Genomic DNA, 27,838 nt, shown 5'->3' on the forward strand with positions numbered 1-27,838 from the left:
GATAATTCGGACTTTATGTTTGAACAGAAACAATACACGGAACACACGTGTTCAGGAATATCTGACTGGCAAGTCCTGGACTCGTTCACACCGTGGCACCTGCTGGCCCCCCCACACCCTCCCTCCGAGCCGTGGCCAAGAGCTCACTGTGCAGTGACTGCAACCCTGGGCACTGCCACGGGGGGCCCCCGCGGGACGGGCACCTGGGGGGTGGCCTTCTGGCTCCTCTCTGCAGACAGGCGCTCCAGGCGCTCCGTGTAGAAGCCGTTGAAGTCAAGCCTGTGTGGACGGAAAGGGGAGCGGGGTCCCTCCTGGAGGAGATGCACACGCGTGTCCCATGCTGGGTCCCCTCCGCACCACCCAGGGAAATGACCAGCGACAGAGGCCACAGCAAGGCCGCCTCCCAGCATGGCAGCAGGGCACACCCACTCTGCTCTCCTGCTCCCCACGACCTGCACGGCTTCTAAGCAACATCAGAACTGGAACTGAGGCCAGACAACCAAAGCTTCTGACCAACGTCTTAACAGCATCCCCAGCTGGGCGCCGGCCGTGGGGTGTGGACGCAGACTGCTCCCCCCGCAGCCCCGGACACTGGGGCTCCCTCGGCCCCCAGTGGCACCAAGTGCCAGGGGCCTGCGCCACCCAGCGGCACGTCTCAAGGCAGGGCGGCCTCAGACACCCACTCAGGAAATTGGGACGTCCGTGGGGGCAGCTTCTCAAGGTCAGCGCAAGGACAGGGCCCCTTCCTAGCTGGAAGCTGAGGCCGCCTTTCCCCACCCCTGTGAGCGATGACAAACCCACCGTCCACCCGAGGAGCCCCCGCCCGCCCCGCTCGCCCCCCTTCCTCCCGGCTCTGGGTGCACCGAGGCTGAGCGAGGCCAGCCCAGCCCTGCCCCGGGAATCACGCATTACGTGGGGGTGGGATGGGCAGCCCAAGTTGCCTGGCAGCCCGGTGTGCAGAATGTCACGCCCTGAAGAGGGCTGGCCACCCTGACACGCATGTGCATACATGCCTGCACACGCTAGCCAGCACCCGCACCCACACTGGCCCTAACTTCAACCTCAGGGGACAACGGTGACCAGGGGCAGCACCAATGACACAGCCGGACACACACTTGCCTCCGGCTGACCCCTCACCCTCCTGAGGTTCCACCGGGGCCAGACCCAAGGGACGGGGGCTTCGTGGAGCCAGGCGTTGGCCGAGGGAGGGCAGGGCTCAGGGCCGCGGCGAGGCGGAGGGGAGATGAGGCGGAGGCGGCCGCGACACCCACCTGGAGATGACGCTGGCCATGCCGTGCTCACAGTCGCTGGTGCTGTAGATGCTCAGCCGGGCCAGGAGGTCGAGCAGGTGCGCGGAGAAGTTCTGGTCAAACTTGTTGATGGTGGCTTCGAAGCTGGATGCCAGCTGGGGAGCGTCCGCGTGCTCGGCCAGGCCCTGCAAGCAGAGTGCGGAGCGTGAGCCGGCGTCGCCGCCTGCAGCGGGCGTCCTGGCCGCCGACTGCCCCCGCGCTCTGGTTTCCGCTTCCTCCCTTTTTTCTCAAATAGTAGAAACCGGTTCCATGTGATACGAGGTAAAAACTCGGTGTCACAAGACGTTCCCAAGACTGTGGCACATGGCGAGATGCCCCAAGCAAGTGGCACAGCTGCCACCAGCACACTGGAGGTTCCTCTGGGCCTTGCCGAGGGACAGGTAAAGGCCCCGCCCCCCGGTGCACCTCGAGCTTCCCCGCTACAGGTCAGGTGTCTCCTGGCTGCCTCACGCAAGAGGGCTGAGCCATCTCTCAGGTCCCTGCTCCCGGCCCGTCTCTTCTGCCCCTCCTGCGAGGGACCGCGGGGAGCCCCACCCCCCGGGCTCATGCCGAGCCGGAGCTGGCTCCTGCAGGGCCAGAGGACACACGGCGAGCCGGCGCCGGCTCAGGAGAGGCTCCCACGGGAGACAGCAGGGCCAGGGCCCCGGTGCTCTGTGGGGTGCCCAGGCTCCCTGCACGACACCCATCCCGCAGACCACCCCGGTGGCACGCTGGAGCCCACCAGGCTGAGGTGAGGACCAGAGTTGAGCAGGAAGGTTCTTGCAGTCGGAACCGAGTTTTAAGTCTGTTTTCCATGGAGGTGAGACAGAAACAAACGTGCAGGGAAGGTTCCGTCTCCCGAGTGCGGCCACGTTACCACGGCTGCGCCCGACCCGGAGGAAGAGGCTCTCCCCAACCACGCACCTTCCGGCTGAGCTCCTTCCGGGCCCGTTCCTCGGCCCTCTCCGCCCCTGCGGGTGGCCCCAGCAGGGTGCCCTGCTCCAGCGTCGGCCGGGCCGGCTCGCTGTCTAACTTCATGCTCTGGGTGAATTTCTAGGGGTGGGAGGTCGTACAGAAGCACTTCCGTTAGTGGCAGCCACGATTTGTGGAAAACACCCAAGTCCCTGCAGGTGCACACGCCCCGCTGCGCACCTGGTGCTGTCCCCGCAGCTTAGGGGACCCGCAAGCACACCTCTGGAGGCTGCCGGTGAAGTGACTTCAGTTGTGCCGACAGAGTCCCCAGGACGGCCTTCCACAGCCACCAACTTTCCAGCTCCTCCCCGACCTCGTCCCACCCCGCGATGGCGCTGCCTGCAGGGTGCGCGCCTCAGACCCCCGCCCCGGAGCCCCAGGGGCCCCCAGGCCGCCCCTTCGTCACTGGACACTTGTTTTCTCCGCCACCGTCTCGGGCAACTGCCCGTAACAAGTGCCCAGATGCTGAGCTGAGCCGAGGGCTCCAGTCCCAGGGAAACGCAACAGCCAGGACGGGGACCAGCGCCACAGACACACCCTGCAGTGCGGACGTGAGGAGGACTCGGCAGGGCCAGGTGTCGCTGCCCACACTGCCAGGGTGGGGCTCAAGGGAGGGACCACCAGGCCAGGACGACCCAGGAGTTCTGGAAACACTCAGGTAACACTGGGCTCGACAAAACGCAAGGGCAGGAGAAGGTGTGGGACGGGGCTGCTGTAGCACTGGCCTGGGTACCTGCACCTGCCATCACCTGTCCCCACCTGCCATCACCTGTGCACACCTGCCTATACCTGTCCTCACTTGTCCTCACCTGCCATCACCTGTGTGCACCTGCCATCACCTGTCCTCACCTGCCATCACCTGTGCCATTACCTGTCCTTACCTGCCAGTACCTGTCCTCACCTGTGCGCACCTGCCTATACCTGTCCTCACCTGCCATCACCTGTATGCACCTGCCATCACCTGTCCTCACCTGCCATCACCTGTCCTCACCTGCCTATACCTGTCCTCATCTGCCATCACCTGTGCCATCACCTGTCCTCACCTGCCATCACCTGTCCTCACCTGCCATCACCTGTGCCATCACCTGTCCTCACCTGCCATCACCTGTGCGCACCTGCCATCACCTGTCCTCACCTACCATCACCTGTATGCACCTGCCATCACCTGTCCTCACCTGCCATCACCTGTCCTCACCTGCCTATACCTGTCCTCACCTGCCTATACCTGTCCTCACCTGCCATCACCTGTCCTCACCTGCCATCACCTGTCCTCACCTGCCATCACCTGTCCTCACCTGCCATCACCTGCCTATACCTGTCCTCACCTGCCTATACCTGTCCTCACCTGCTGTCACCTGTGCGCACCTGCATGCAGTTGGTGAACATGACGCACACGGACATGAGCTTGGAGAAGACCTTCAGCAGCTCGGGGTTGGTCAGCATGCAGTCCTTCAGGCAGTTGTCCAGGAAGCTCGTGTGGTGGCCGAGGACGTCATCGATGTTGGAAGCCTGCGAGGGAAGGGCTGGGGCTGATGGCGGCACCAAGCCTTTTCTCTCAGAACGACAGTGTGTGTGGCACTGGGTCTTGCCTTTTGACGCATCTGCTTATGAGGTTCCACCTCCTAAATGGGTCTCTGGTCATTCAGGGGAACACTTCAAAATACCACTAAAAAAGCCCACTAAGCCTGCCCTCAAAGGTCCAGGTTTTTAGTTCTTGTAAAACAGGAAGGAAATACGGCTATTTGCTGGTTTGGGAGCTTGTTGGTAACCGAGGTTCTGGCGCAGGCCCCATGGGCCTAGGCAGGATTGGGGGGCTGCCGGCTGCTAAGTGCTCAGAGCCCCCCGGAGGGGACGGCGCCCACGGGGCGTCCACACGTCTGGACAGCGATTCCCGTGCAACGTGGGTGAAGGGAGGAGGCCCCCCTTCTTCTGCCCTCTCTGCCTCCCTCACACTGACCGTGTGGGAAGAGACCCGCCGTCGGCACGCAGAACAGGGCTCTCCCCCCAGGACTGGCCACGGCAGCCGTAACTTCCCCTCTGCAGAGCGGGACGAGGGGCGTGGAGCTGCAGGGAGGAGTCGCTGCCGCTCCCCCACCCGAACCAGAACCTGGTGCCCTGAAGACCATTTTGTGACACACAGCCTGCCTTTTAAATGCTATGATCTGTTGAGCTCAAACTCACGGATTTCAGGTTTTTCTCGAGGATGTGCCAGGTTGGTTCCATCACCTCAAACATCATGTAGTACTGAATGTTCTGAACAAAGTTGAGCATTCGCTGCCGCAGAGTGAAGGCCCCGGCAAACCTGAGTGACACAAACGACAGTCCCAGAAAACGTGACGCCAGGCCAGGCCTCGGCGGTGTCCTCCGCAGCACGGGCCCCTCCTCTGAGCACAGGCGACTCTCGTGCTGCTGCTCCCATGAGCCGACGGCGGCTCAGACAGAGACGGCACCGACACTAACAGCGGCGCTTCTCGTGCAGGGTGTGGCGGTCGGCACGGGGGCCCAGGGACACCAGCTCCCGTCCTGCCTGACACGACTCACCACCCCGTCTCCGTGTGCCCTGCAGGGACGTCACCCACCAGCCCAACCCTGGAGATGGGGGGGGGGACACCACACAGCAGATTCTGTGCTTTACTGTGGAGACAGAGGCTGCCCTCAGCCCTCCCTTCCAGCACCACCTGGGGCACAGGCCAGGCGCACAGCACCTGGGGGGCGAGGGAGCTGCCGCCAGCACGACGTGGCTCCCAGCCCCCGAGGGGCTGTGTCCTACAGACGGACCTGGGCGGTCTCCACGCCGGCGCCATCGCCTGGGCTGCCGAGAGGGATGGGGGCTAGGGCCAGGGGCCCCTGTGGGGTGGACAGTGGCGTCACGCTGCCCTTTGACATGAAAACTGACACATCATGGGTGCAAAAGCCATAAACGTGCATTTTGAAGTCACTTCTCTAGCAGGCTAGAAGCACGGCGGTCCGCGAGCGCGGGGGCGGGGAGGCGCACCACTTGGCGGAGTGCAGCGAGTGCTGCTTGGCGGCCTTGTTGCTGACCCACACGCTGCAGAGCTGCCGCTCCACGTGCTTGCAGTAGAACATGTGCCTGAAGAGCATCTGGTAGCGGGTGAGCGCCTTCCTGCAGGGGAGAGGCACCGAGTCTCAGACGGGGGCTGCCGCCGGCACCGACATCACAGTCGACACGGCGCCCTGTGGCCCTGGACAGCCGAGGATCCCCCGGGCACAAGAGGCCTGGGAGAGCCGCGGGCCCAGGCAGGACGAGGCGGCCTCGGCAGGGCACAGCTGCACCTGCCGCCAAGCCGGAATGCGGACCCAGGACACACCTCTGCGGGCGGCCGCTCACCTGTTGATGATGAGGGACAGGGGCCACTTGACGATGTAGTCGAAGGAGAAGGCCTCCAGGCCGCTCAGCGTGAGCTCGGTGGGGTCGGCGTGGGTCATCGCCTTCTCCTGCTTGGTCTCGATGGCCAGAACTCGCAGCAGCTGAGTGATGAGGTCGTGAGGCATCAGGTCAATCTTGGGAAAAAGAAAGAAAACGAAGCATCCGATTTTTAGAGGGCAAGGCCAAAAGTCAAGTCCTGCCCCCCAGGGGATGGGAAAGCGAGTCAGTCCCGAGGCGAGTCTCCCTGAATTCCGTGTCTAGATACTGGGGGCTCGTGTGAAGGACAGCCAAGCATCTACGGACAAACCCTAGTCCAAGACGAAGCCACCGCTCATTCAAACAGACAAAGAAAAATACAGATGAGTTGCTCTCTATTAATAAACACCCCAGCTGCTGCGGACGGCGCAGGCAAGAAACCACATGACACATAAACCCGAACCCTGGGATGGAAACCTTTCCGCCACAGTGAGCGCCAGGCCCAGGCTGAGGGGTGGAGCCGTCTGGCGATGACGGAGCTGGACAGGCCGAACACACTCCCACAGCGTCACTCACTGCTTAGCCAGCGCCAGCCACACACCACGGAGCCTGTGACAGAGCTCCTCCAAGTCCACGGAAGATGACAAGACAGAAAATAAAGGCAAGAACAAAGATGAAAGATGAAGAAACAAGCAGCTAACGGACAGACAAAAACGCTCACCTAAGAGAAACGAAAATCTGAAAACATCTTCCCTGTGCGTCAGAGTGACAGAGACGTGTGCAGACGGCAGCCCCGCTTGGTCCAGTGTCCTGAGACGAAACCCCAGTAAGACCAGTCCCGCTGTGCAGGGGCCGCACGCTTTGACCCAATAATCTCACTGCTAGAAATTTATCCTATAAAAATACTCTTGGCAACAGACCGCAAAACACACGAAGCAAGAATGCGCAGGGTCACGAGGAGAAACACAACCACAGGACGGGGCAGATGGCAGCGCCCACTCTCAGCAGCTGACAGAGCCACCGACGGGAGGTCGGAGGAAGGAAGGGACCCAGAGACACGGCACAGTGACCTCACGACCCGGCACTGCCCGCACACGCTCCTCAGGGGCACGCGGAACATTCTCTGGGGTACACCTGAGGCCCCAAAACAAGTCAATAACTTTTACAAAACTGAAGTCACACAAAGCATGTTCTCTGACCACAAAATGAAATCAGAAATAAGGAAGAGGAGGAAAACCAGAAAATTAAGAAACGTGTATAAATCAAGCACAACCAACCAATGGAGCTGAGAAATCACAAGGGAATTAGAAAACACACTGAGACAGTGGAAATGAAAACACAAAATACCCAAACTTAGGGATGCCCTGCGAGCCCCGCTCTGAGGGAACTTTACAGCTATAAACGCTCCTATGAAAAGAGATCTCAAATCCATACCCTAACTTTACAACTGAAGAAACTAGAAAGAGACCCACGACACGGCTGAGGCCAGCACGGGACGGGGCTGCTCCCGACAGCCCGTCTCCCGCGCCCGTCCTGGCGCCCACCCCAGCAGCCCAGGCCCAGAGCCCGTCCTAGCACCCACCCCGGCAGCCCAGGCCCAGAGCCCGTCCTGGCGCCCACCCCGGCAGCCCAGGCCCAGAGCCCGTCCTGGCGCCCACCCCGGCAGCCCAGGCCCAGAGCCCGTCCTGGCGCCCACCCCGGCAGCCCAGGCCCAGAGCCCGTCCTGGCGCCCACCCCGGCAGCCCAGGCCCAGAGCCCGTCCTGGCGCCCACCCCGGCAGCCCAGGCCCAGAGCCCGTCCTGGCGCCCACCCCGGCAGCCCAGGCCCAGAGCCCGTCCTGGCGCCCACCCCGGCAGCCCAGGCCCAGAGCCCGTCCTGGCGCCCACCCCGGCAGCCCAGGCCCAGAGCCTGCGGCGCCCACCCCAGCAGCCCAGGCCCAGAGCCCGCGGCGCCCACCTTGAGGTCGTCTTTGAAGGGGTCCGTGTTAGCGGTGCTCATGCGCAGCGCCAGCTCCAGCAGGGCCTCCAGGCGGGGGGGCGCGATGTCCTCCACTGGCTTCCGGAGCTCCTCCTCGGTGAGGTCCATGAAGTGCACAAAGAAGTCGCCCTGGTCCATCAGGAAGTAGCGCTTGATGGACCTGTGCCGTGGAGAGGGTGGTGAGCACTCCGCCGGCGCTTCACCGCAGCCACGGAAGATGTGTGATGTGGCCACGTGTCCGGTGAGGCGGTGGGCAGCGCCAGTGGGCCCCAGGCAGGGATGGGTGGGCAGGGCCGGTGGGCCCCAGGCAGGGACGGGTGGGCAGGGCAGCTGGGCCCCGGGCAGGACGGGTGGGCAGGGCAGCTGGGCCCCAGGCAGGGACGGGTGGGCAGGGCAGCTGGGCCCCAGGCAGGGACGGGTGGGCAGGGCAGCTGGGCCCCAGACAGGGGACAGGGACAGACACTGCCCGGCACAGGTGCCGTCCTCAGACTGGAGACCACCCGGCAGCAGCCCCACTTCTCCCAAGACGGGACAGGACCGTTCGGAGTGACCCCTAACCTCAGCCCCACACCCCACAGGCCCCGTGTTCCCCAGGAGGGAGTGTGCAGAGAACCACCTCAGGTGGGCCACCAGCTCCTCCTCCTCCATCAGGAAGTCCAGCAGCACCTTGCTGGCGTAGTCGAACGCCTTCTCGATTTGCTCCACGTACGCCCGCTCCTTCAGCGTGTAGATAATCTCTTTAGCCACCGGGCAGGTGACGTGGTGGCCACACTCTCTGACCACATTGAGATACTTTCCTGAAGAGACAAAGGAAAGCGGACTGGAAACGTTACCACGTGTGCAGCAAATCTCAGGCCTGAAGCCTCGGCTGTCGCGGTCCAAACGCCAGGGAGTGGACTGGACTCAGCTCCACAAACTCAGTTTCCGGGAGAGAAACACAACTGCCAGCTCCCAAGGACAGGGGCCGCGGTGAACCCTGCAGCTCTTCCTGCAGGCAAATTTCTGATCCAGAGCACAGAAGCAATTTCCAGAAGGCCTATGAGAACCAGACCATAACCACCTTGCAGCCCTTCCGTAGGGTCCCTGCGTCCCGCTCCGGCACGAGGCCAGGCCCTGACCCACGTGGTGGTGAGTAAAACTGCCGCTGGCCCAACAGGCCTGTGTCCTTCATGGTTTTTCCCATGGTTGTGATGAGATTTTCAGGAATTAAAAAGTAAAAATAAAGAAAGAAGCCACCTGTGAGATGGCCTCCTGGGGTCAGAGACAACGCGGAGGACGTGGCCTGGAGACCAGCAGCTCAGGTGCGGGCGACCTCCACGGCCCGACTCGGACCACCGCAGCCCGCAGAGGCCAGTCCGGACCGCGGCCCCGGGGCGCCCCCGCCAGCACCCGCACCTGTGCTCAGGATCTTGCCGGCCACCTTCTGCAGGAAGGACGGGATCTGCGGCTGCACCACGGTGTAGCGCTGGTCCCAGTACTTGTCGTTGTAGTCCTCCTGGATCTTCTCCTTGCGCAGCTCGTGCTCCTCGACCATGAACTCGCTGAGGACCAGGGCGCGGGTCAGCAGGTGCAGAGGCCAACGCACGCCCTGACTTCTAGCTACCCCCCCACTGTGAGCTGGCCTCAGTCTGCAAACCTCACGCTGCGCAGGGCACTTAACCTGCGATTCAGGGACCTTAGGGGTCAACAGAGCAGGACGGGAAATTAATTTGTCTTTATTTTCATCCACCTCTGAGTGGATCTAGCATTTCCTCCCATTACGAACACAGACAACCGATGACACTCGGACCCTGTCACCAGCAGACACCAGACACCGCCGGTCGCCATTCTCGCGATGCCAGCGAGTGTGACGCTGTGCCCACGTCTGCCCGTCACGCTGGGTTTCCTTGTTTGGTCCATCAGTAAAGAAACACGCATTTCTACACCACAGACTGATCTTTTAAAATGTTCAGACAAACACCTGTGAGGGCAACAGGGCTCTCTGTGAGCCGATGCGTTTTGTTTCATGCCTGTAATAACCAAGGAGAAGCCACGGGCCTCCCGGGCCAGAGCCCACGCAGCAAGGCGGTGCCTGACTTGAGGGGATTTTAACGTCCTGCACGCGCAGAATAATCCGCTCACAGGCAGCACGGACACCCTCCCGACCCCCCGCACATGGCCACCTGCTGGCAAGCGCCTCCCAGTCCCTCAGGGAGGTTGCACGAGGGTCCCACCTGTACGGGTCGTGGATGACGCCCCTGTATATCCACTTCTCCAGGACCTCAAAGTAGGGCGCGCTGGCCGCCTTGGTCAGGTGCAGACACAGCTCCTGCGCCTGGGCGTCCCCGGTGCAGCTCACGCTCCGGTCGTGCAGCAGGCTCAGCGTCGAGCCCCCCAGGCACTCACTCTTGTCCACGGCAGCGGCTGCAGGGGAGAGGGGGGCTCAGGCCAAGACTGCAGCCTCTCAGGTAGTCTCCGGCCTTCTTGCTGGGAGAGGTGCTTCTTTTCTGGGACATGCTCAAACTATAAAGTTGCAGTTGCTAATTAAAGCTTATGAATAAAAGCTTCCAAAGCCTTCCTCCTCAAATTAGTAAAACGTGGGCTTTGGCCTCACGATCTGGCATCTGGAAGTAAGAACGGAAGGGCCGGTGCCCGGCTCCAGCCTCACCCTCACACCCGCCCCCCACTCCCCCTGCCAGGCCAGCGCGTACCGAGGGAGGCCAGGATGTCCACGGTGCGCATGGCCGGCTGGATGTAGAACCAGAGCTTCTGCAGTGACAGCAGGCCCTGCCTGTGCAGCTGCTCCAGCTGGGTGACCAGGATCAGGTACTCCTTCACTAGGGTCCTCATGGCGGCCGCCAAGGCGTGGTTCACCTGCCCGTACTCGAAGGAAGACTTCTCTTCGATGAACCTATGAGGAAAGATGTACCAGACATCCTTAAAAAGGCAAGAGCTACATTTCCAGATGAAACGTCAGACATTCTGCATCCCCTCCTGAAACAGGAAGTGAGTGACTCACGCGAGCCTCTCATCCCGCAGAGGAACCTGCCACTGCGTGGTGAGTCAGGACCCTAGAATGGCGGCTCGTAGGCCCCCCAGGACGTGTCAGGAACAAGGCTGAGTAATAACCAAGGCAGGGACTTTCTTCAGAAGGGGGGCCAAGGTCTTTACAGTCATCGGGACGCACTCTAGCCCCGCCAGCCAGCGTGCGCTCCAGGCGCCGGTGCCCACCTGGTCACGGTGGAGTAGCTGGCCGCCACCGGCAGGATCCTGCTCACTAGCTCCCTGATGGACAGGTCCAGGTTGGGGTCCACGAGGAAGGTCCGGCTCTGCCTCCCAGCCAGGGGCTGGGCGGTGATGTACCTGCCATCCACACCCACCAGCACGTAGAGCAGGTCCTCCACCATGGCTGCCTCCTGGGAGGCCAGGGGCAGCGTGCCTGCGGGACAGACGGCGCTGGGCTCCGCGCGGCACCATGCCCACCGACCCCCACAGCCCCGGGATCTCATCTGCCCATCAGTCACACTCTCCCCCGCCCCCTTCTGTGCAACTCCCTCAAATATCCCTGGGTTTAAGAGTAAGTTGTTGCATTTGGCTTCAAGCGATCTCACTGGGGAACCAGAGGCTGAGATTCCAAAGCTGCCAGGACAGGTCCAGGCCCAGGCGGCGTGATGGCCCTGGAGGGTAGGGGTCTCACTGCACTGAAGTCCACTACACTCGAGTGAGTGCAACCGGTAAGGAGATAAAGGCAGGAGTTCAAAAAGCACTTCAAGGCCTGTGATCCTAGCACTCTGGGAGGCTGAGGCAGGAGGATCGTTTGCGCTCAGGAGTTCGAGACCAGCCTGAGCAAGAGTGACACCCAATCTCTACTAAACATACAAAAATAAGCCAGGCGTCACAGCACGTACCTGTAGTCCTAGTTACTCGGGAGGCTGAGGCAGGAGGGTCACTTAAGCCCAGGAGTTTGAGGTTGCTGTGAGCTAGGATGACAACATTGCACTCTACCCAAGGTGACAGAGAAAGATCCTGCCTCCAAAAAAAAAAAAAAAAAAAAAGGCCGGGCACAGTGCCTCATGCCTGTAATCCTAGCACTCTGGGAGGCCGAGGCGGGAGGATCGCTCAAGGTCAGGAGTTTGAGACCAGCCGGAGTAAGAGCGAGACCTCATCTCTACTAAAAATAGAAAGAAATGATCGGGACATCTAAAAATACATAGAGAAAAAAAAAAATCAGCCAGGCATGGTGGCGCATGCCTGTAATCCTAGCACTCTCGGAGGCCGAGGCAGGCGGATCGTTTGAGCTCAGGAGTTCGAGACCAGCCTGAGCAAGAGCGAGAGACCGTCTCTACTTAAAAAAAAAAAAAAAAAAAATAGAAAGAAATTAGCTGGACAACTAAAAATATATAGAAAAAATTAGCCAGGCACGGTGGCACATGCCTGTAGTCCCAGCTACTCGGGAGGCTGAGGCAGTAGGATCGCTTGAGCCCAGGAGTCTGAGGTTGCTGTGAGCTGGGCTGATGCCACAGCACTCACTCTAGCCCGGGCAACAGAGCGAGACTCTGTCTCAAAAAAAAAAAAAAAGCAAAAGTCCTAGACTGGAAACGAGCTTCAAGGAAGGGACACTGGAGGGGGGGACGGCAGGCCCAGGTTGGGGGGGCAGCAGAAAGTGGTTGGGGCACCCATGTTGGCCAGGCCACACCCACACCCAACCCAAACCGCGGCCTGGCAGCCTGGGAAGGTGCCACACGCACCCTGCAGTTTACAAAATCCCTTTGTTGCCCTCACACAGCTGTTGGGACCAAGCATCCTGTGACCACTCGACTGGACGCTCCTGGCGCAGCTGTGACCGGGTCCGGCACCAGCCTCACAGCCACAGTGACGCAGACTGAGCCCTCAGGCCTCCTCGACTCTGGACCAGCGATGGGGCAAAACGCTGCAGGTGCTCTATGGCCTGAATTTGCAAAGCCTCGTTTTTCAATCCAAACAGGTACTTGTGAATTACGGCACGCAGCCCACAGTGCACCAGGGGACACGTCCCAGATCCCAACAGCCCGTCCTGAAAGGACCATGTGGTCTCATCTGCATTTTGTCTACAAGACACACTGCTTTGAAGAGGCCACTGAGAGCACTGCTGTGGCAGGATCGGCAGGAATGACAAATCGCTGTTCAGAGCCAAGTTCCCCGTGGGACTGACACCCTGGGTCTGTGCCAAGCCACCAGGGGCACAGGCGGGAGGTGTCAGTTCCGCCCAGCCCTGCTCTGGCAGGAGGGCGGGAGAGGAGCCTGCGAAGGACCCTGGTGAGCTGGCACGTGCAGCCACACAGGGCTGGGAAAGGGGAGGACGGCGGTGGGCGGGGCGTCCCGTTAGACCTGGGAAGGGGCAGCCCTGGGGAGGGCCGGCCGTGCCCATGCTTTGCTGCGGGGCTCCCGCCAGGGCAGCACCCCACGAGCACAGGAGTCGTGAAATTCCCGGGGAGCCAGAAATAAACGCATCACATACCTATGGGCAAAGTCGTGTCGGTGCTTACACCCGAGCCAATCAGGAAATCCCCGACCAGCGCGGGCCTCTCATACACCCACGCCGGGAAGACAGGCAGGTGCTGGCCTGAATTTTTTTTGTTCTGCTTGTCTCGAAGCATCTTTCTTGTAAGTTCCAGAGACTAACGAGGATATTTTTTAAAAGAAAAACAGAAGGGTATCAACTACGGAAACAATGGTCATCTGGCACCTCTTCTATCATCCTAGGTAGAGACTGAGCCCACCCTTCGAAGTGAGGTATCCCAGGGATGGAAAAACACGCACCACATGGACCCGCCATGAAATTGGTACTGGCTGGCCGACACTAAGGTGCTCACATGGCAGCGACACTCGCTGGGTGACAGTCGGGGGGTGAACCTACAACTCACGGAAGCAAAGTGCGCTGTGTGGGGGAAGGACAGGCTTGTGGCACTGGCGTGGGCAGGCCAAACAGCATCACATGGGACCAAAATGTTTGTACCCCCATAACATCCTGAATGGAAAAAAAAAAAACAACAAACCAAAAAACCCAGAAGGGAGTGCTTCTACCAATGTGCAAACACTAAAATAAAACACACTTCTCTGTGCCTGTCGCAACGTGAGGGGCTGGGGAAGGAGAGAGACAGGGAGACCCAACCCCCCTCCCAGGGGTCTCGGGCTGCTGAGGGGCCCACAGGTGAGTCCCGGCACAAGCGGAGGGACCGTGAGGGAAGGGGCTGCCTCTCCACACAGAGCGGGGCTTTCAGACCAGGACACACCACCAAGAATCTGAATCTCCTTTTCCCTGGCAGGACTAGGTCTAAACGCGACTTGCTGGGTGAAGCCCAGACGTGCACCTCGCCCTGCAGAAGGGCCTCGGGGACAGAGCCGGGAGGGAGCACGAAGGCAGCCGGCACGTGACAGAGCCCTCGCCCTGCGGTGGCCCTGGCCACCAGAGGCTGACGGGCCAGGGGGACTGGCAAGCTGGCACAGCTTCTGGAAGCACTGAGTCCCCATCAGGGCGGGCAGTGCTAGGAGCAGGTGCAAACCAGCTCTGCATTTAGCGACGAGCCTCGGTTTCCTCACATGTCACATGGGAAAAGCGGTCTGAGGGCAGCGACACGGGCAGAGGGTCACCACCACGTCCGGCACACAGACATGCCCCACTAGCATCGGCTCCTTGTCAGAGCTCTGTACCGGACACACACACGCTAGGCGCCCTCACAGGGACGCGGCTCTGAAGAGGAGCTGGAAGGTCAGAGTGGCTGGGGTGCGGCAGCAACAGGAGGGCCTTGGAGATGACTCACACCAAAAAAATGAGAGAACAAGCAATAAGTGTAGAAGGAAAAAAATAATCTTGAAAATATAACGTAGAAAATATAATATCAGAAATAGCCAAAAATTGAAGGAGGAGGCCGGGTGTGGTGGCTCAAGCCTGTAATCCCAGCACTCTGGGAGGCCGAGGTGGGAGGATTGCTTGAGCTCAGGAGTTCGAGACCAGCTTGAGCAAGAGCAAGACCCCTTTTATACTATAAATAGAAAAAATTTAGCCAAACAACTAAAAAATAGAAAAAATTAGCTGGGCAGGGTGGCACATGCCTGCAGTCCCAGCTACTGGGGAGGCTGAGGCAGGCAGATCACTTGAGCCCAGGAGTTTGAGGTTGCTGTGAGCTAGGCTGACGCCACGGCACTCTAGCCCGGGCCACAGAGTGAGACTCTGTCTCAAAAAAAAAAAAAAAAAAAACTAAAGGAGGGAAATGGGGAGTCATTTGTGTTGGCTCAGATTCCATCACCACCTTGAGATAGCTAAGGCAGAACCTTACTGCCACTACTTGGCTGTTCTTGTCCAGAACAGCAGCGCTCAAAATTCTTGGCTAAAAATCAATTACCCATAAAGAGCTAGGTCACAACCGTTAGGTCTCAGCCTCTCTAAATCAGATTCACTTCTAGTAAGCGACAGGGAGACAGGCCCATCTGGTGGACGCCAGCACAGCGGGCGCGGGCGCCTGTGGACAGCCACGGATGCGGTACCTGCTGCAACGTGGACCCCGTGGCCACGCTGCCCAGCTGCTTCCTCAGCTCCTCGAGCTCCTGCATGGAGATCTTGGAGGCCGCGGTGGGGACGCTGAAGCCGGTGGTGCTGCCCACAGTGGCTGTGAGCTCAGCTCTCTCTTTCGCATTCTGCTGTAAATACTGCAGAGTCTGGAAATTGCAGAACCACTCGTTCATCCTAGGCTGGCATGCCTGTGTACCTCGCCAGGTAAAGCAACCCCCCCTCCTTCTTTTCTAACCCCAATCACCACACGAGGGAGTGAAAGAAGGGGGCTCCCTGCTGGCTCGTTGGCTATGGGCGGCCTGTGAACGCTTCGTGCCACACGGCAGCACCCGCCACACGGCAGCACCCGCCACACGGCAGCACCCGCCACATGGCAGCACCCGCCACACGGCAGCACCCGCCACGTCGCCAAAACGCAAGGCGAAGGGAACCCCACAGCCTGCTGTGAAAGTCCAGCCCGCATTCTGCCGCCAGGGGCAAGCTTTCCTCCACACTGCACCCGAGGCTCCCTGGCTGCGCCGACCACGTCCCCTTCTCTGTCCCTAGCACCAGTGGCCCAGAAGCACCCAGCTGCACCCATCACCTCCAATAGGAGAGTGGAGACCTAACACGTCACCGGCTGGCTACCCAGCCTCAACGTGTACTTTTCTTAGTATCAAAGTGACGTGTGACAGGCAGAAGCCCAGCAGACCCTCACTGGAAAGTCACACGGCCCGAGCGGGAGGCACCCAGCGTCGGTACTGCCCGTGTTCACACGCATCAGGAGTTGCTTCCCCTCCTGATCCACCGGACCCTGTGCACCGAAGGGCCTCAAAGTGTTACCGGCGTGAGGCCGGGAAGAGCCCACGAGTGACGCAGTCGGAGCAGGCAGGTGGACATTGCACACACGTGCCAGGCCTCAACTCCGTGACACAGGCCTAATTAGGAACACGCATGTTCCACAGACACTGAGAGAACGTTCTTTCCTGACACCCCCAAGGCGGGTGAGGGACGAGGGCTGGTACAGGCACTTACCTCTTTGTCCTCTGTGAGCTTTGACAACAGGTACACAAGCGGGTCAAGGTTCCTTGTATTTTTAGATTTCAGTTCATCATATTTCTTTAGAAAGTCTTCTGGAGTACGAGAAAACTCTGCAATTTTAACCTGAAAAAGCACAAACATGAGTAATTTAATGACAATAATTGATCCAGCACTTCAAAAAAAAATCTTCAAGAAAATTAAACACAAAGCCAAAATAGAGTTAAGTGAGATAGTCTAAATAAGCATGTGTTTCTAAAATAAACCAAGAAAACTCACCTAAAATTTTGTTAAATCCACCCATATTTTCTTGTATGGTTTCTCCTTCGTGCTACTTCAGCTTTAGGTCAGATGACAGTCACTTGTCTTCCCAGCAGTCTGCACATCCATTTCTACGCTTAAGTCCACTCCCTCTGGGACCTATCGCTACGCACAGGCTCAGGGCTGGTTGTGCTCCAGGGTTTACGATGCTCCCTCTATTTATTTGTATTTACCAAATATAACCGTGTGTCCCTGAACTCCCTATGACACTCTGGTAACCTAATTATCCTTCTGCCACTGCGAGCTATTTAAATAACTGATGCTGCTTAATGTGTATTGATTTATTTTTCAGACAGGTTCTTGCTCTGCCACCCAGGCTGGAGTGCACTAGTATGATCACAGCTCACTGCAGCCTCACACTCCTGGGCTCAAGTTATCCTCCTGCCTCAGCCTCCCGAGTAACTGGGACTACAGGTGTGCAACACCACACCTGCCTAATCTTAAAAAAATTTATTTTTATAAACTGGGTCTTGCTATATTGCCCAGACTGGTCTTGAATTCCTGGCCTCATGCAATCCTCCTACCTTGGCCTCCCAAAGTGCTGGGATTACAGGCGTGAGCCTCTGCACCCAGCCCACACTGTGTTTAAAAAAAAATAGATTTCTGGCCGGGTGCGGTGGCTCACGCCTGTAATCCTAGCACTCTGGGAGGCCGAGGCGGGTGGATAGCTCGAGGTCAGGAGTTCGAGACCAGCCTGAGCAAGAGCGAGACCCCGTCTCTACTAAAAAAAAAAAAAATAGAAAGAAATTATATGGACAGCTAAAAATATATATGCAGAAAAAATTAGCCGGGCATGGTGGCGCATGCCTGTAGTCCCAGCTACTCGGGAGGCTGAGGCAGGAGGATCACTTAAGCCCAGGAGTTTGAGGTTGCTGTGAGCTAGGCTGACGCCACGGCACTCACTCTAGCCAGGGCAACAAAGCAACACTCTATCTCAAAAAAAAAAAAAAAAAAATAGATTTCAAATTCAAAGTCATCTTTTATAATAAAAGATCTATGATTTTGAATTACATACTATTTAACTACAGAAATAACACTGAAAAGTGATTTCAAAGTGGTTAATCGCAGTAGCTTCCGTTTACATCCATAGGAATGGCTGTGTGTCATGAATCTCCCTCCCTGTAGGCCACGGAGGGGATGTGTCAGAGCCAGGGCTCGAAGCCCAGCTCTCGCCCTTAGAGGAGCCAGCAGAATCATAGCAGAGCACAAACCTCCCCGAGAATCACAGCCAAGCGCACACCACCACCACCTCCCCGAGAATCACAGCCAAGCGCCCGCCACCACCTCCATCACCTCCACCACCTCCACCACCACCTCCCCGACAATCACAGCCAAGCGCACACCTCCACCTCCACCACCTCCCCGAGAATCAGAGCCAAGCGCACACCTCCACCTCCACCACCTCCACCACCTCCCCGAGAATCACAGCTGAGCACACACTGCCGTGAAAAACTTTTGATAAGTGCCATCCACCTGCCATCATCACTGGCCCTGCTGAGGCCACCAGGGCAGGCACTCACCTTGGCACTGTGAGCAGAGACGGTGGTTGTGACATACGGGGTCCTGTTCTTCTGCAACAGGTCGATGTAGACCTCGGCCCCATCCCCTCCATGGACACGCAGCAAGCTGAGCAGCTCATTGACATCGTGGTGAATCCGAAATTCACTCATAGTTTTAGCTCTGAGACACCAACATCACGATGTGTTCTCCTAAAGGTAACAGGAAAGCTGTTTATAAAATTAAAACCCTACAAATAAAACATTTTTTAAACAACCAAACTTGGCCAAGGCCAGGCCTTTGACAAACCAAATCATTGCCTTGCCCTGGCCTGGCCTGGGGCCCCTCCCCCAACACCACAACGGCCTCTTTCCCGGCCACCCTGTCCCTCAGTAGAGGGCCCTCAGGGCTTTGCTGTCACCCCAGAGTTCATCCCTGCCCCCAGTCCAGCTTCCAGGCTTACAGCGCGGGCCGCACCCCGTGGCAGAGTGAATGTGGCCCTGGAGGCCCTGGCTTTCCTTTTCCCAGGTGACTCTCCCACACAGCGCCCAGGGCCAGCAGGGCACTGCTCCCTCAGCTGCTGGACGGAGCTTTCTGGCCCCAGCTGTGCAGACATGACCGCCTTGGGGGTCCAGGATCTGCACCGGAAGCTCTGCACAGGGCTGGGCCATGGCCCTGTCCTGGCACAGAGAGTCCCACCCACAGCTCTCGACCCCAACCTGTCCAGCTGCAGCCACGCTCACACCTCCAGCTCTTTGTCTTCTCTGCACTCTGGTACCTGAGACACCTCCTCGTCCTGCCCAAGCCTGGTTACCTACGAAGATACTCTGGGTGAGATTTCTTCCGAAAGACCAATGTATGTTCCCCACGCGTTAGAGCTGCACAGGGCTGCCTTCCAGCTCCCCTGCCCTGCGGACCAGCTGCCCCTGGGTCTTGCGGTTAGACACACAGCACACGGGACCAAATCCCTAACAGACATTCCCAGTGGGCGGCAGCAGGCGGCATGGGGACTTCCACGCTCCCACTAATAACTGGTTGTCAGCCATTGCCATCAAGAGTGCTGACACAAGGACATCGATACAAATGCACAGGGACAATTTGCCATAGGTTCAAGAACAAACATAGGCAAACTTTACAAGCTTCACACAAACACTACAATTTACCTACACCAGGGTTCTTCATTTCAGATACATGACTAGTAGATGAACCCTTGGAAATCATAGGCAAAATCATTTGTGAATTTTCTGAGATGGTCTTTCAACAAATTCTCAAAGGCTCTGTGACCCAAGAAAGGTTGACAACTACTGTGCTGAGCTCTCCAGCGAGGACAAGCCACGAGTTAAACAAACATCAAGGACAGAAGACTAGGCACACACTCCCATGACACGTAATTTACTGGTGAGTGTTAACTTGGAACTCGACAGTGAGAGAGCAAGACTCCGATCTTTGGTGACAGAAAACAGTTTCGGGTATGGGAACGTCAACGCTAGCCAGAGCAAGGCTACCTCCAGACACGAAAGCAGAATGATAAGCACGCGTGCAGAAGTCACCAGCGCACGTGCTTTTGAATCAGGAGGTGCTCACGGTAACTACAGCCGTGAGCGCAAGACCAGCAGGGCACGGCAGATGGACTCTGACGTGGCTGCTTCTGGGCTGGGGACGCTGGACGAGGGGCTTGTCCTCTCTAAGCTTCCTCTGCAAAGGGAGAGTAGCACATCCTCCTAGAGTTGTCTGGAGATTGACTAAAATTGCTCTTCACAGCACCGAGGGGCTCCCAGGTAGCACATTCTCGCACAACTGTTACTAGGAAAGGAGGACAGGTGCTGTTGCCGTGACTACATACGGCCACCCCGCCTGGAAGCGCTAACTCATCTGGGAAACAGCTTTACGACAGGGAAGCTGGATGCGAATCACCGACAGCATCCTCAACTACCAGCTCTCTCCTGAGACGTCACAGGTAGCCCTGAATAGGCACTAACTCCTCACAAAACAGCAAAGACAACACAAAACTTTCCGACCGGTGGCCTCTTAGAACCCAGGGACCGTCGGTTTCACTTGCATTCCACCAGCTTCCCAAAGACTGCAGGTCGTCCTGCAACTGAGGGCTGAGCACCGCCGCGGTCCTGCTAGATGGCAAGATCGTCTGCCCAAGAGACACAAGCGGGCAGAGAGAGCTACTTCTGAAGAAAGAGCATCTAGGTGGATGTTTATTTAAAACTATCTTCAGGAAGCTTTACATTTGTGGTAAAAACAGAAGCACAGACATCACCACACTGTGAGTGTCAATCCCCCGAGAGCCTGCCGCGAGACGGTGGGCACAGAGCTGACGGGAAGCAGCTCTGCCCTGCACGAGCACGTCCCCCAGGGACCTCTGGGAATGTACTGGGGCAACTTTGGGTTGTCACGTGAAAGGGGCACTTGGCATTTAGTTGGCAAGGGCCAGGGATGCCAAACATCAACAGAACTGTCCCGCCAAAAACGCCAACAGTGTGCCCACTGGAAAACACAACTTTGAAGAACGTTTAGCTGCAACAGCTCGCTTGGTCTCTTTGATGGTCCTGAGCTCTTATTTCTATTAGTCACCACACATGGACAAACCCAATGTCTGACTGTGTAGGACTTACCTCTTTCTCACACTGAGTATGAGCTACTGCAGGGACCGGTGACAAGGAAGCAATGGCACGGACATCCCTTTCCACCACGAGTGAGCTGGGCACACGCTCCTGACGAACAGCAACTGACTAAAACAGAAGGAAGTGAAGAGCCTCCGTTGAGAGTTCAAAGCTAACTGCACAAGCTGGCTTACAAAACATTGTACAGTTTGTGAAAAATGCCCACAGCCCAAATGCTTTTACAAAGTAAAGTACATTTGTGTGCTCCTTAAAGGTGGGGATACGTTCTGAGACGTGTGTTGTTAGGCGACTGTGTGCAAACATCATAGAGTGCGCCCACACAGATCCACACGGTCCGGCCTACTGCATACACCCGGGCTCCAGGGCACAGCCTGCTGCTCCTGGGCCACAGGCCTGTGTGCAGCATGTTACTGTGCTGAGCACCCCAGGCAACTGTAACACGGGTCAGCATTCGTGCGCCCAACACATCCAAACACAGAAGAGGCACAGGAAGAACACGGCACTACAGGCTCACGGGACTCCCGCCCTACGTGAGGTCTGCCGTTGATGGAAACGCCTTCTGTGGCACGTGACCGTGTGAGATGAAAGTCTGAATCTGCACAGAAGCTCTTCTTGTGCCTAAAACTGACCGGTTGGCAATGTAGCCACAAACCTTCATTTCTAGGATGAAATAACAAAAAGTTTTTATTTTTATTTTTTTAGCCTCTTAAAGAAACAGTACCCCCTTTTCTTTGATACGCCCATGTGTGTAACTCCTGATAAACAATAAAATACTTTGGGACAGAAGTGGAAAGTTAGGGTCTCTGTAAGCCACACATGTCCATCCTCTGCAGATCTCAAGGACACTGTGATCCCCTTCGCAATCGCCATTTAATTAGGCAACTCTCTTTGTGTTAAGACAGGGTCTTGCTGTTGCCCAGGCTGGAGTGCAGGGGCCAGATCATAGCTCACAGCAGCCTCAGACTCCTGGGCTCAACCGACCCTCCTGCCCCAGCCTCCCGAGTAGCTGGGACCTCAGGCATGCGCCACCGTGCCTGGCTAACTTTTACTTTTTGCAAAGACAGGGTCTCACTATGTTGCCCAATCTGGTCTTCACCTTCTGGCCTCAAACCATCCTCCTACCTTGGCCTCCCAAAGTGCTGGGATTATCTATAAGCAGCAGCCATCATGCCCAACCTCAATTAGTTAACTCTTTGGGCAAACATTTGCCTCCTGCTGTAAGCGTCACGTTGGCAGGGACCTCTTCTGACTTCGTCCCCCTGCACCCTGGGCACCCAGCACAGGGTCCTGCACCTCACGGGAGCCGAAGGGACGAGGGGAGGGGAACGGCGGACCGAACCCTGGCAGGCCAGGAAAGAGATCAAGGTAAAGGGAAGTCACCCAAGGGCTTTACGCGAAGAGCTACAATGAAACGCATAGTTCCCAAAAGCCACTTCGGCTCCAGTTAGTGACTGGTTTGGAGGGAACAAGAATGAACCAGAGACTGCGCCGTCCAACAGGTCGGGGAGGGAGGCCGAGGGAGCGGGGAGGGAGAAGCAGGGAGGGGGACGGGAGAGCCACCGCTCGCGGGACGCGGACCGGCTGGGAAGGGGCACCTTGGGACGACCTGGACGCCCGCTCCGCACCCACCACGGCTCCGCTCCCCACCAACAGAGTGTCGGGGTCTCGGGGACCGCGAGGAGCAGGGAGCGCGAGGGCCCGAAAGGCGTCGGGCCAGAGTCAGCGGCGGAGCCGGCGGCGCTGCACGGCCTGAGGAAAAGCGCGGGAAAAGCCGCGCGCCTCCCGCCCGGCGCCACCGCCCCGCCCCGCCCGGCCCGGCCCGGCCCCGCGGCCCGCCGCGCCCGGCCAGGCGGGAACTCACCGCAAACTCCACAGCCGAGCCCCCGGCGCAGCCCGGAGGGCAGCGGAAGCGCTCCGTGACGTCACGTCCGGTCCCGCCCCTGGCTCGCGGACGGTGGCCGGCAGGCTGCGCCAGCCGGCGCCCGGGAAGATGCAGCTGCCCCCCGCGCTGCGCACCCGCCTGGCGGGGGGGCCTGGGGCAGCCGAGCCGCTGCCAGTGGAGCGGGACCCCGCGGCCGGGGCTGCACCCTTCCGCTTCGCCGCGCGCCTGGTACGCTTCCCGCGGGAGCACGAGTTCTTCGAGGTGCGTGGGTTACAGGGAGGGCAGGCGGCCGGTGGGGCCTGAGGCCTGGAGAGTGGCCGGAGCCGCGGTGGGCGGGGACCTAAGGCCAGAAGTGGGGCCGGAGCCGCGGTGGGCGTGGCTTCAGGCCTGAAGACGAGCTGGAGCCGCGGTGGGAGGGACCTAAAGCTTTGGAGCGGGCCCGGAGCGCTCAGGGGGCGGGGCCCTAGGCATGGGGCGGGCCCGCGAGGCGCCCGGCCCCGCCCACGGCACACATCTCCTGCAGGACGGGGACGTGCAGCGTCATCTTTACCTCCAGGACGTGCTCTCGCAGGTGGCTGAGGCGCCCGAGAGGCCCAGGTGAGCGGTGGAGGGGGTGGTCCTGGGGCCACACCTCCTCTGACCCTGCAGGTGGGAGCGCTTGGCGGTGCCGCCCTCCGCCCACTCCACTGCTCCCTGCTTAGCCTATTGCGCGTCGTGAGAAGTTCGTGGAAAGAGGCTATGGGCTGGCAAGAGAAGCATCGCAGCTTAGGGGACTTCTCTTAAAGGGAGACCAAGTGGCCGCGCCAGCTCTGGCCCCCATGTGAGACGAGTCTCCTCTGCAGGGTGCCCGAGTTTACCTGTCAGGTGGCAGGCTGCTGCCAGGTGTTCGACGCCCTGGAGGACTACGAGCACCACTACCACACGCTGCACAGAAACGTCTGCTCCTTTTGCAGACGGGCCTTCCCCTCGGGACACCTGCTTGATGCCCACATCCTGGAGTGGCACGACTCACTCTTCCAGCTCCTGTCTGAGCGGCAGGACATGGTGAGTGAGGTCTCCATGCCCACCGCCGTCCTGTCCAGCAGGGGCAGGGGTCAGAGCGCCACCGCAGCTCTCCATCCGGGGCATGCTGGGGGGCTGTGGGGGTCGTCTTGGGGCCGGTGGAGGTGAGGCCGTGTCCGTTTCAGTACCAGTGCTTGGTGGAAGGCTGCACAGAGAAGTTCAAGACCAGCAAAGCCCGGAAGGACCACCTGGTGAGGCTTCACCTGTACCCCTCGGATTTCCGGTTTGACAAGCCACAGAAAGGCAGAGGGTAGGTAAGGCTCAGCACCGCAGCCCTGACCCTACAGAAGCCGTGGGCAGACTCGAATGTGTGGACTCTGAGGACGCAGATGTGGCGGTCAGCCTCTGTGTCTCACTTAACATGGCTGAGACCCTGAGCACGGGGCATCCAACGCCAGAGCGGCGGTGCTGCGCGCAGCCACCACTGCAGGCGGACGGGAAGGGGCGCCTGGCTTTCCGGGCGCTGCTCTGGGCTCCGTACCGAGGGACTGGCTGGGGTGTCTCTGCCAGCCGTGGGCCCTTTAGTTTGTTGCTTGTCCTGCTGGTGTACACGTAGGAGCTGGACAACAAAGCCGTTCATCTACGAACATGGTACTGTTTGGAGTACAGTGTGGGAAATACCGCCAGGAATAATTCTTTAAATCGTGTTGTGTTTGTCTCTTTTTTTAACTGATTCTGTTAGGTGAACCTTCATAACCATCTAAACATTGCATTGATTGAGCTCTTTTCAGGCTCAATTTTCTGCAATAGTACTTTGCTGCTTAAAGTTATTGGGAGAACTCACCGTAATGTGAGAGGCTTTATAAGGGCTTAAGTATAAAGTAATTCTCTTCTTTCTGAGTGATCATTTTTAAAGAGAAAAACCCTACAATGCTGGATTGAGATATCGGTGTTAGGAGACTATTTTACAGTCGCTGGTTAACTTCAGTGAATTTCTCACACTCATGAAAGACATGCGGCAACCTTGGCCGGCATTTACTCTGTGGCACCATAAAATTAAGATTTTCAAAAGGCAGAGCATAATTGTTATATATGTAAGATATAGGATTTATTGTATAACTATGAATTTTCTGTAATCATTCTCCTTTTGCCAGTAGCCTGAAAACTATGTTACAAAGTTAGACTATGCCGAAATAGAAAATACCTTTGCAAGAAAAAAGTCTCTTCCTTGCAATTTTGTTTCTGGGAAAAAACCGTCTGGCAGGAGCCAGAGTGAGTACCAGGCTGGTACTCACTGCTGTGTCCTCCACAGCTCGGCCACGCCAGGGGCCAGCTGGCACACGGCCACCGAAGCCCTCGGGGACCACAGGGAGCAGTCAGAAGGGGAGGCCATGGAAGTCTGCTCTGAACCCGCAGCCCCCTCCCCAGCACCTGCAGGTGGGAGGTGGACCTACAGCCACAGGTCGGTACCCGGCGTCTTGTTGAAGGAGGTTCTAAACGTGTGCTTGATGGTGAAAATTCTGGATTGACCTTGGGCCCGTGTTCTGGGAGAAGGAGCACTGGGTCAGGACACTGGCTGCTGCAGAGATGAAAGCCTCAGTGTCTGGGGTCTCTAGGGTAGCTCAGTCCCCTTGGCACACTGTGACCCCTGAAGCCCAGCAATGTGAAGCCCCCGCCTCACCGTCGTCCTCACTGGGATGGGCAGAGCTCACGACTGCTGCAGTCACAGCCCAGGAGCTTCCCAGCACTGACTCTGCTCTGATTGGGTTAAAGTCTGTTTCAGATCTAATTTGGGAGAAATGTTGAACAAATGGTAAAAAAATGCCAAAGAATCCAAAGACAGGAAGATGAGCTTGCGTGTGCCTCGGGGGCCTTCTGAGTGAGTCTTGGGAGCCAGGGGCAGGTAGGGCTTTGGCCCGACGGTTGGTTGCAGGAGCCTGAGCCCCAGAGAGCCTGGCGGGAGCTGGCCCTCCCAGCTGAGTACTTCCGAGCAAGCGAGCGAGCGAGCGCCAGTGGCCGGGAGAAGCTCCCACAGGAAGCAGGTCTGAGACGGGCGCAGAAACGGAGCTGCCCCAGGGCCCAGGAGGGCAGCCTGCACGTCCCAAAAGCCCACAGAGAGGGGACATTCCGGAATAAGAAGGAAACACACGGCTGCTGTTGTGAGTTGGGCTGTTTGTTGGCGAGGAAAACACAGTCACTTAATATGAGCCCTTTTTCTATTCCAGGATACCTTCTACCATCTGTTTTGGACAGGGTGCATCTCGAGGATTTAAAAGCACCAAGAAAAGAAGCAAACACCACTGACGGACGCAGATGAAGGAAGGAACCAGGCACCTGAGCAGACCCAGAGGCGGGAGGCCCATGACACGAGTGGCCTTTCTCCACCGCTCCGCTGGGGCCCCCCGTGGGCCAGGCCTTTGCCGTCCTGCAGGTCTCCGTCCCCGGGCAACACAGCTGTAGCTGTTATCGGAGCCAGCCAAGGACCCGCAGGTTCTGGAAACGCCCGTGACGCTGCGGGGAATGAGCTGACAACGGCCTCCCGCCCTCTGCAGGGCCCACTGTGAGAATGTACTTTTTAAACACATGAAATAAGTATTTTTCATTGATCTTGAGTTTTCCTTTTATGTTGAACTAGATAGGGGAGTGACTGGTTATTGCCCATGAGTATTGTGTTTTCCACCTTCCGTTTTCAGAAATACTATGAAGTCACAGAGCCCCAAGAGGTGGGCGACTGGCAAGGGTGGGCCACGCATCCAGTCCCTGCCGCCCGTCACTGAGAGAGATGCCCAGCTGTCCTCGCCACGCCACTCAAACCTGATGGCGGGACAACGACGGCTGGAGAGGGTGGTCAGTGCCGGGATGCTGGCAGACACTGCGGGCAGGGCGGCGACCCGGCAGGGCCTGCCCCGCAGAGCTGCCCCACCTCGAGTGCACCGGCGGGCGGGCGCAGGGCTTGCAGCGGGAAAAGCAAGCTGGGAGTTGGGGCAGGCGTTTGGAGCGTGGAGACGCACTGGAAGGGCACCACGTGGCTGGGGCGGGCCTTCCCCTGCCGGGGGGTCCCAGGCGGCCTTCTGTGAGCACAGGCGCTGATGAGACACTCATACTCAGCCAAACCTTGTCACAGGCTGCACTGAAGGAACAGGTGGCAAACGCCCTTCTTTCAAGGCATCCAGCATCTAAAAGACAAAACGGGGGTCAACTGCAACAGTAGACGGGACAAGGACAGTCACACACCACTTAAGGACAGGGACATGTTCTGAGAACCAGGTCATTGGCAGTTTCGTCATATGTGAACATCCCAGAGTGCACTTGCACAAACCTAGATGGGACGGTCCGCCTGGGCTACAAGCCTGTCCAGCACGTCACTGCTGAACACTGTGGTAAGTACTTGGGGATCTCAACATGCCTAAACACAGGAAAGGTGCCGTGAAAATATGGTATTATAATCTCAGGAAGGCCGGTATAGTGGCTCACGCCTGTCATCCTAGCATTCTGGGAGGTCATGGTGGGAGGATCGCTTGAGGTCTGGAGTTCGAGACCAGCCTGAGCAAGAGTGAGACCCCGTCTCTACTAAAAATAGAAAAAATTAGCCAGGCATGGTGCCGAGTCAGCCCTCTGCACGGCCAGGGGGACGGGGCTTTGGAGCATCCTGGAGGCAGCTCACCACACACAGTGGTCACTGGGCTCTGGCCACAGAGAGAGTTGGGAGTGTGAGAGTTCAGGGCTCCCTCTGGAAGCCCTGGAAGCCCTGGGAGGTGGGGCCCCCAGGTGGGAGCGAGGCCTAGCCTGGCTGTGATGATGCCACAGAGCAGCTCCGCCTCCGCCCTGACTCCGCCCCGCCCTGTGCACCACTGTTCCCAGCAACCCTAAAAACAGACTGACTGACTTTCTGGGGGGATGAATGTCTGAGGTTTGGACGCTCTCCTTCCTCCTGCTTCTCCTCCTGCGCGTACCCACAGGGGCTTAGGCCTGAGCCCCATCCCCACTGGGGCAGGAGGGTAGGTGATTCGGCCCTGCCCTCCTGGGCTCCCAGGAACCTGACCTCCCCTGCTGGGGCCCAGGCAGTTAGAGCCTCCCTGCTCTCTCATGCCCCCTCGTGGGCAGAGCTGGGCAGGGTGTCCCGTGTCCAGCCGGGTTGGGACTCTGGCCCAGACCTCCTGCAGAGACCTCAGGCTCTGAGCTCCGGCTGGGGCTGGACAGCATGGGCCAGCCAGAGCCCACCGTGCCTCACCTGAGAGAGACAGGGCTCTCTGTGGTCACAGGTGAGGGCCTGAGAATTGCATGAAGTTCCACAGATACTCATAGGACATTGTTTCGGGGATTACTGAATTGTAAATGTTTGTTTCACTTGAGGAT

General features: G+C 58.4%; 2 protein-coding genes across 2 annotated transcripts in view; one reads left to right on the forward strand and one right to left on the reverse strand.

The window, feature by feature from the left end:
• On the reverse strand, positions 1–22,520 carry TUBGCP2 (tubulin gamma complex component 2). The gene is made up of 20 exons (XM_069461008.1): positions 22,460–22,520; positions 20,590–20,706; positions 18,685–18,779; positions 17,989–18,177; positions 16,145–16,273; positions 15,106–15,276; positions 13,079–13,238; positions 10,813–11,020; positions 10,293–10,492; positions 9,816–10,005; positions 8,998–9,143; positions 8,219–8,399; positions 7,582–7,762; positions 5,611–5,783; positions 5,257–5,385; positions 4,443–4,563; positions 3,627–3,770; positions 2,214–2,342; positions 1,272–1,435; positions 1–279 (listed from the first exon to the last, which is right to left on the reverse strand). The coding sequence occupies exons 4-20, from the start codon at positions 18,136–18,138 to the stop codon at positions 144–146; spliced, it is 2,712 nt and encodes a 903-aa protein (XP_069317109.1). The 5' UTR covers positions 18,139–18,177; positions 18,685–18,779; positions 20,590–20,706; positions 22,460–22,520; the 3' UTR covers positions 1–143.
• The window catches only part of LOC138376597 (zinc finger protein 511-like), a 24,612-nt gene continuing 19,240 nt past the window's right edge, over positions 22,467–27,838 (forward strand). The window contains exons 1-5 of the mRNA XM_069461009.1: positions 22,467–22,741; positions 23,004–23,077; positions 23,323–23,524; positions 23,668–23,792; positions 24,816–24,944. Coding sequence (XP_069317110.1) covers positions 22,589–22,741; positions 23,004–23,077; positions 23,323–23,524; positions 23,668–23,792; positions 24,816–24,944 — 683 coding nt within the window. The 5' untranslated portion in view covers positions 22,467–22,588. The remainder of the gene's footprint in view (positions 22,742–23,003; positions 23,078–23,322; positions 23,525–23,667; positions 23,793–24,815; positions 24,945–27,838) is intronic.

Source organism: Eulemur rufifrons, chromosome 28 (genome assembly GCF_041146395.1).
Source record: "Eulemur rufifrons isolate Redbay chromosome 28, OSU_ERuf_1, whole genome shotgun sequence".
NCBI classification, from domain to species: Eukaryota; Metazoa; Chordata; class Mammalia; order Primates; family Lemuridae; genus Eulemur; species Eulemur rufifrons.

Coding starts and splice junctions, on each gene's coding strand:
- TUBGCP2 (XM_069461008.1), bottom strand. CDS start 18,138: ATGAGTGAATTTCGGATTCACCACGATGTCAATGAGCTGCTCAGCTTG. Junction 11,021..13,078: donor CGACACGACTTTGCCCATAG/GTATGTGATGCG, acceptor TCTGTCCCGCAG/GCACGCTGCCCCTGGCCTCC. Junction 5,386..5,610: donor CTGTCCCTCATCATCAACAG/GTGAGCGGCCGC, acceptor TCTCCCCTGCAG/GAAGGCGCTCACCCGCTACC.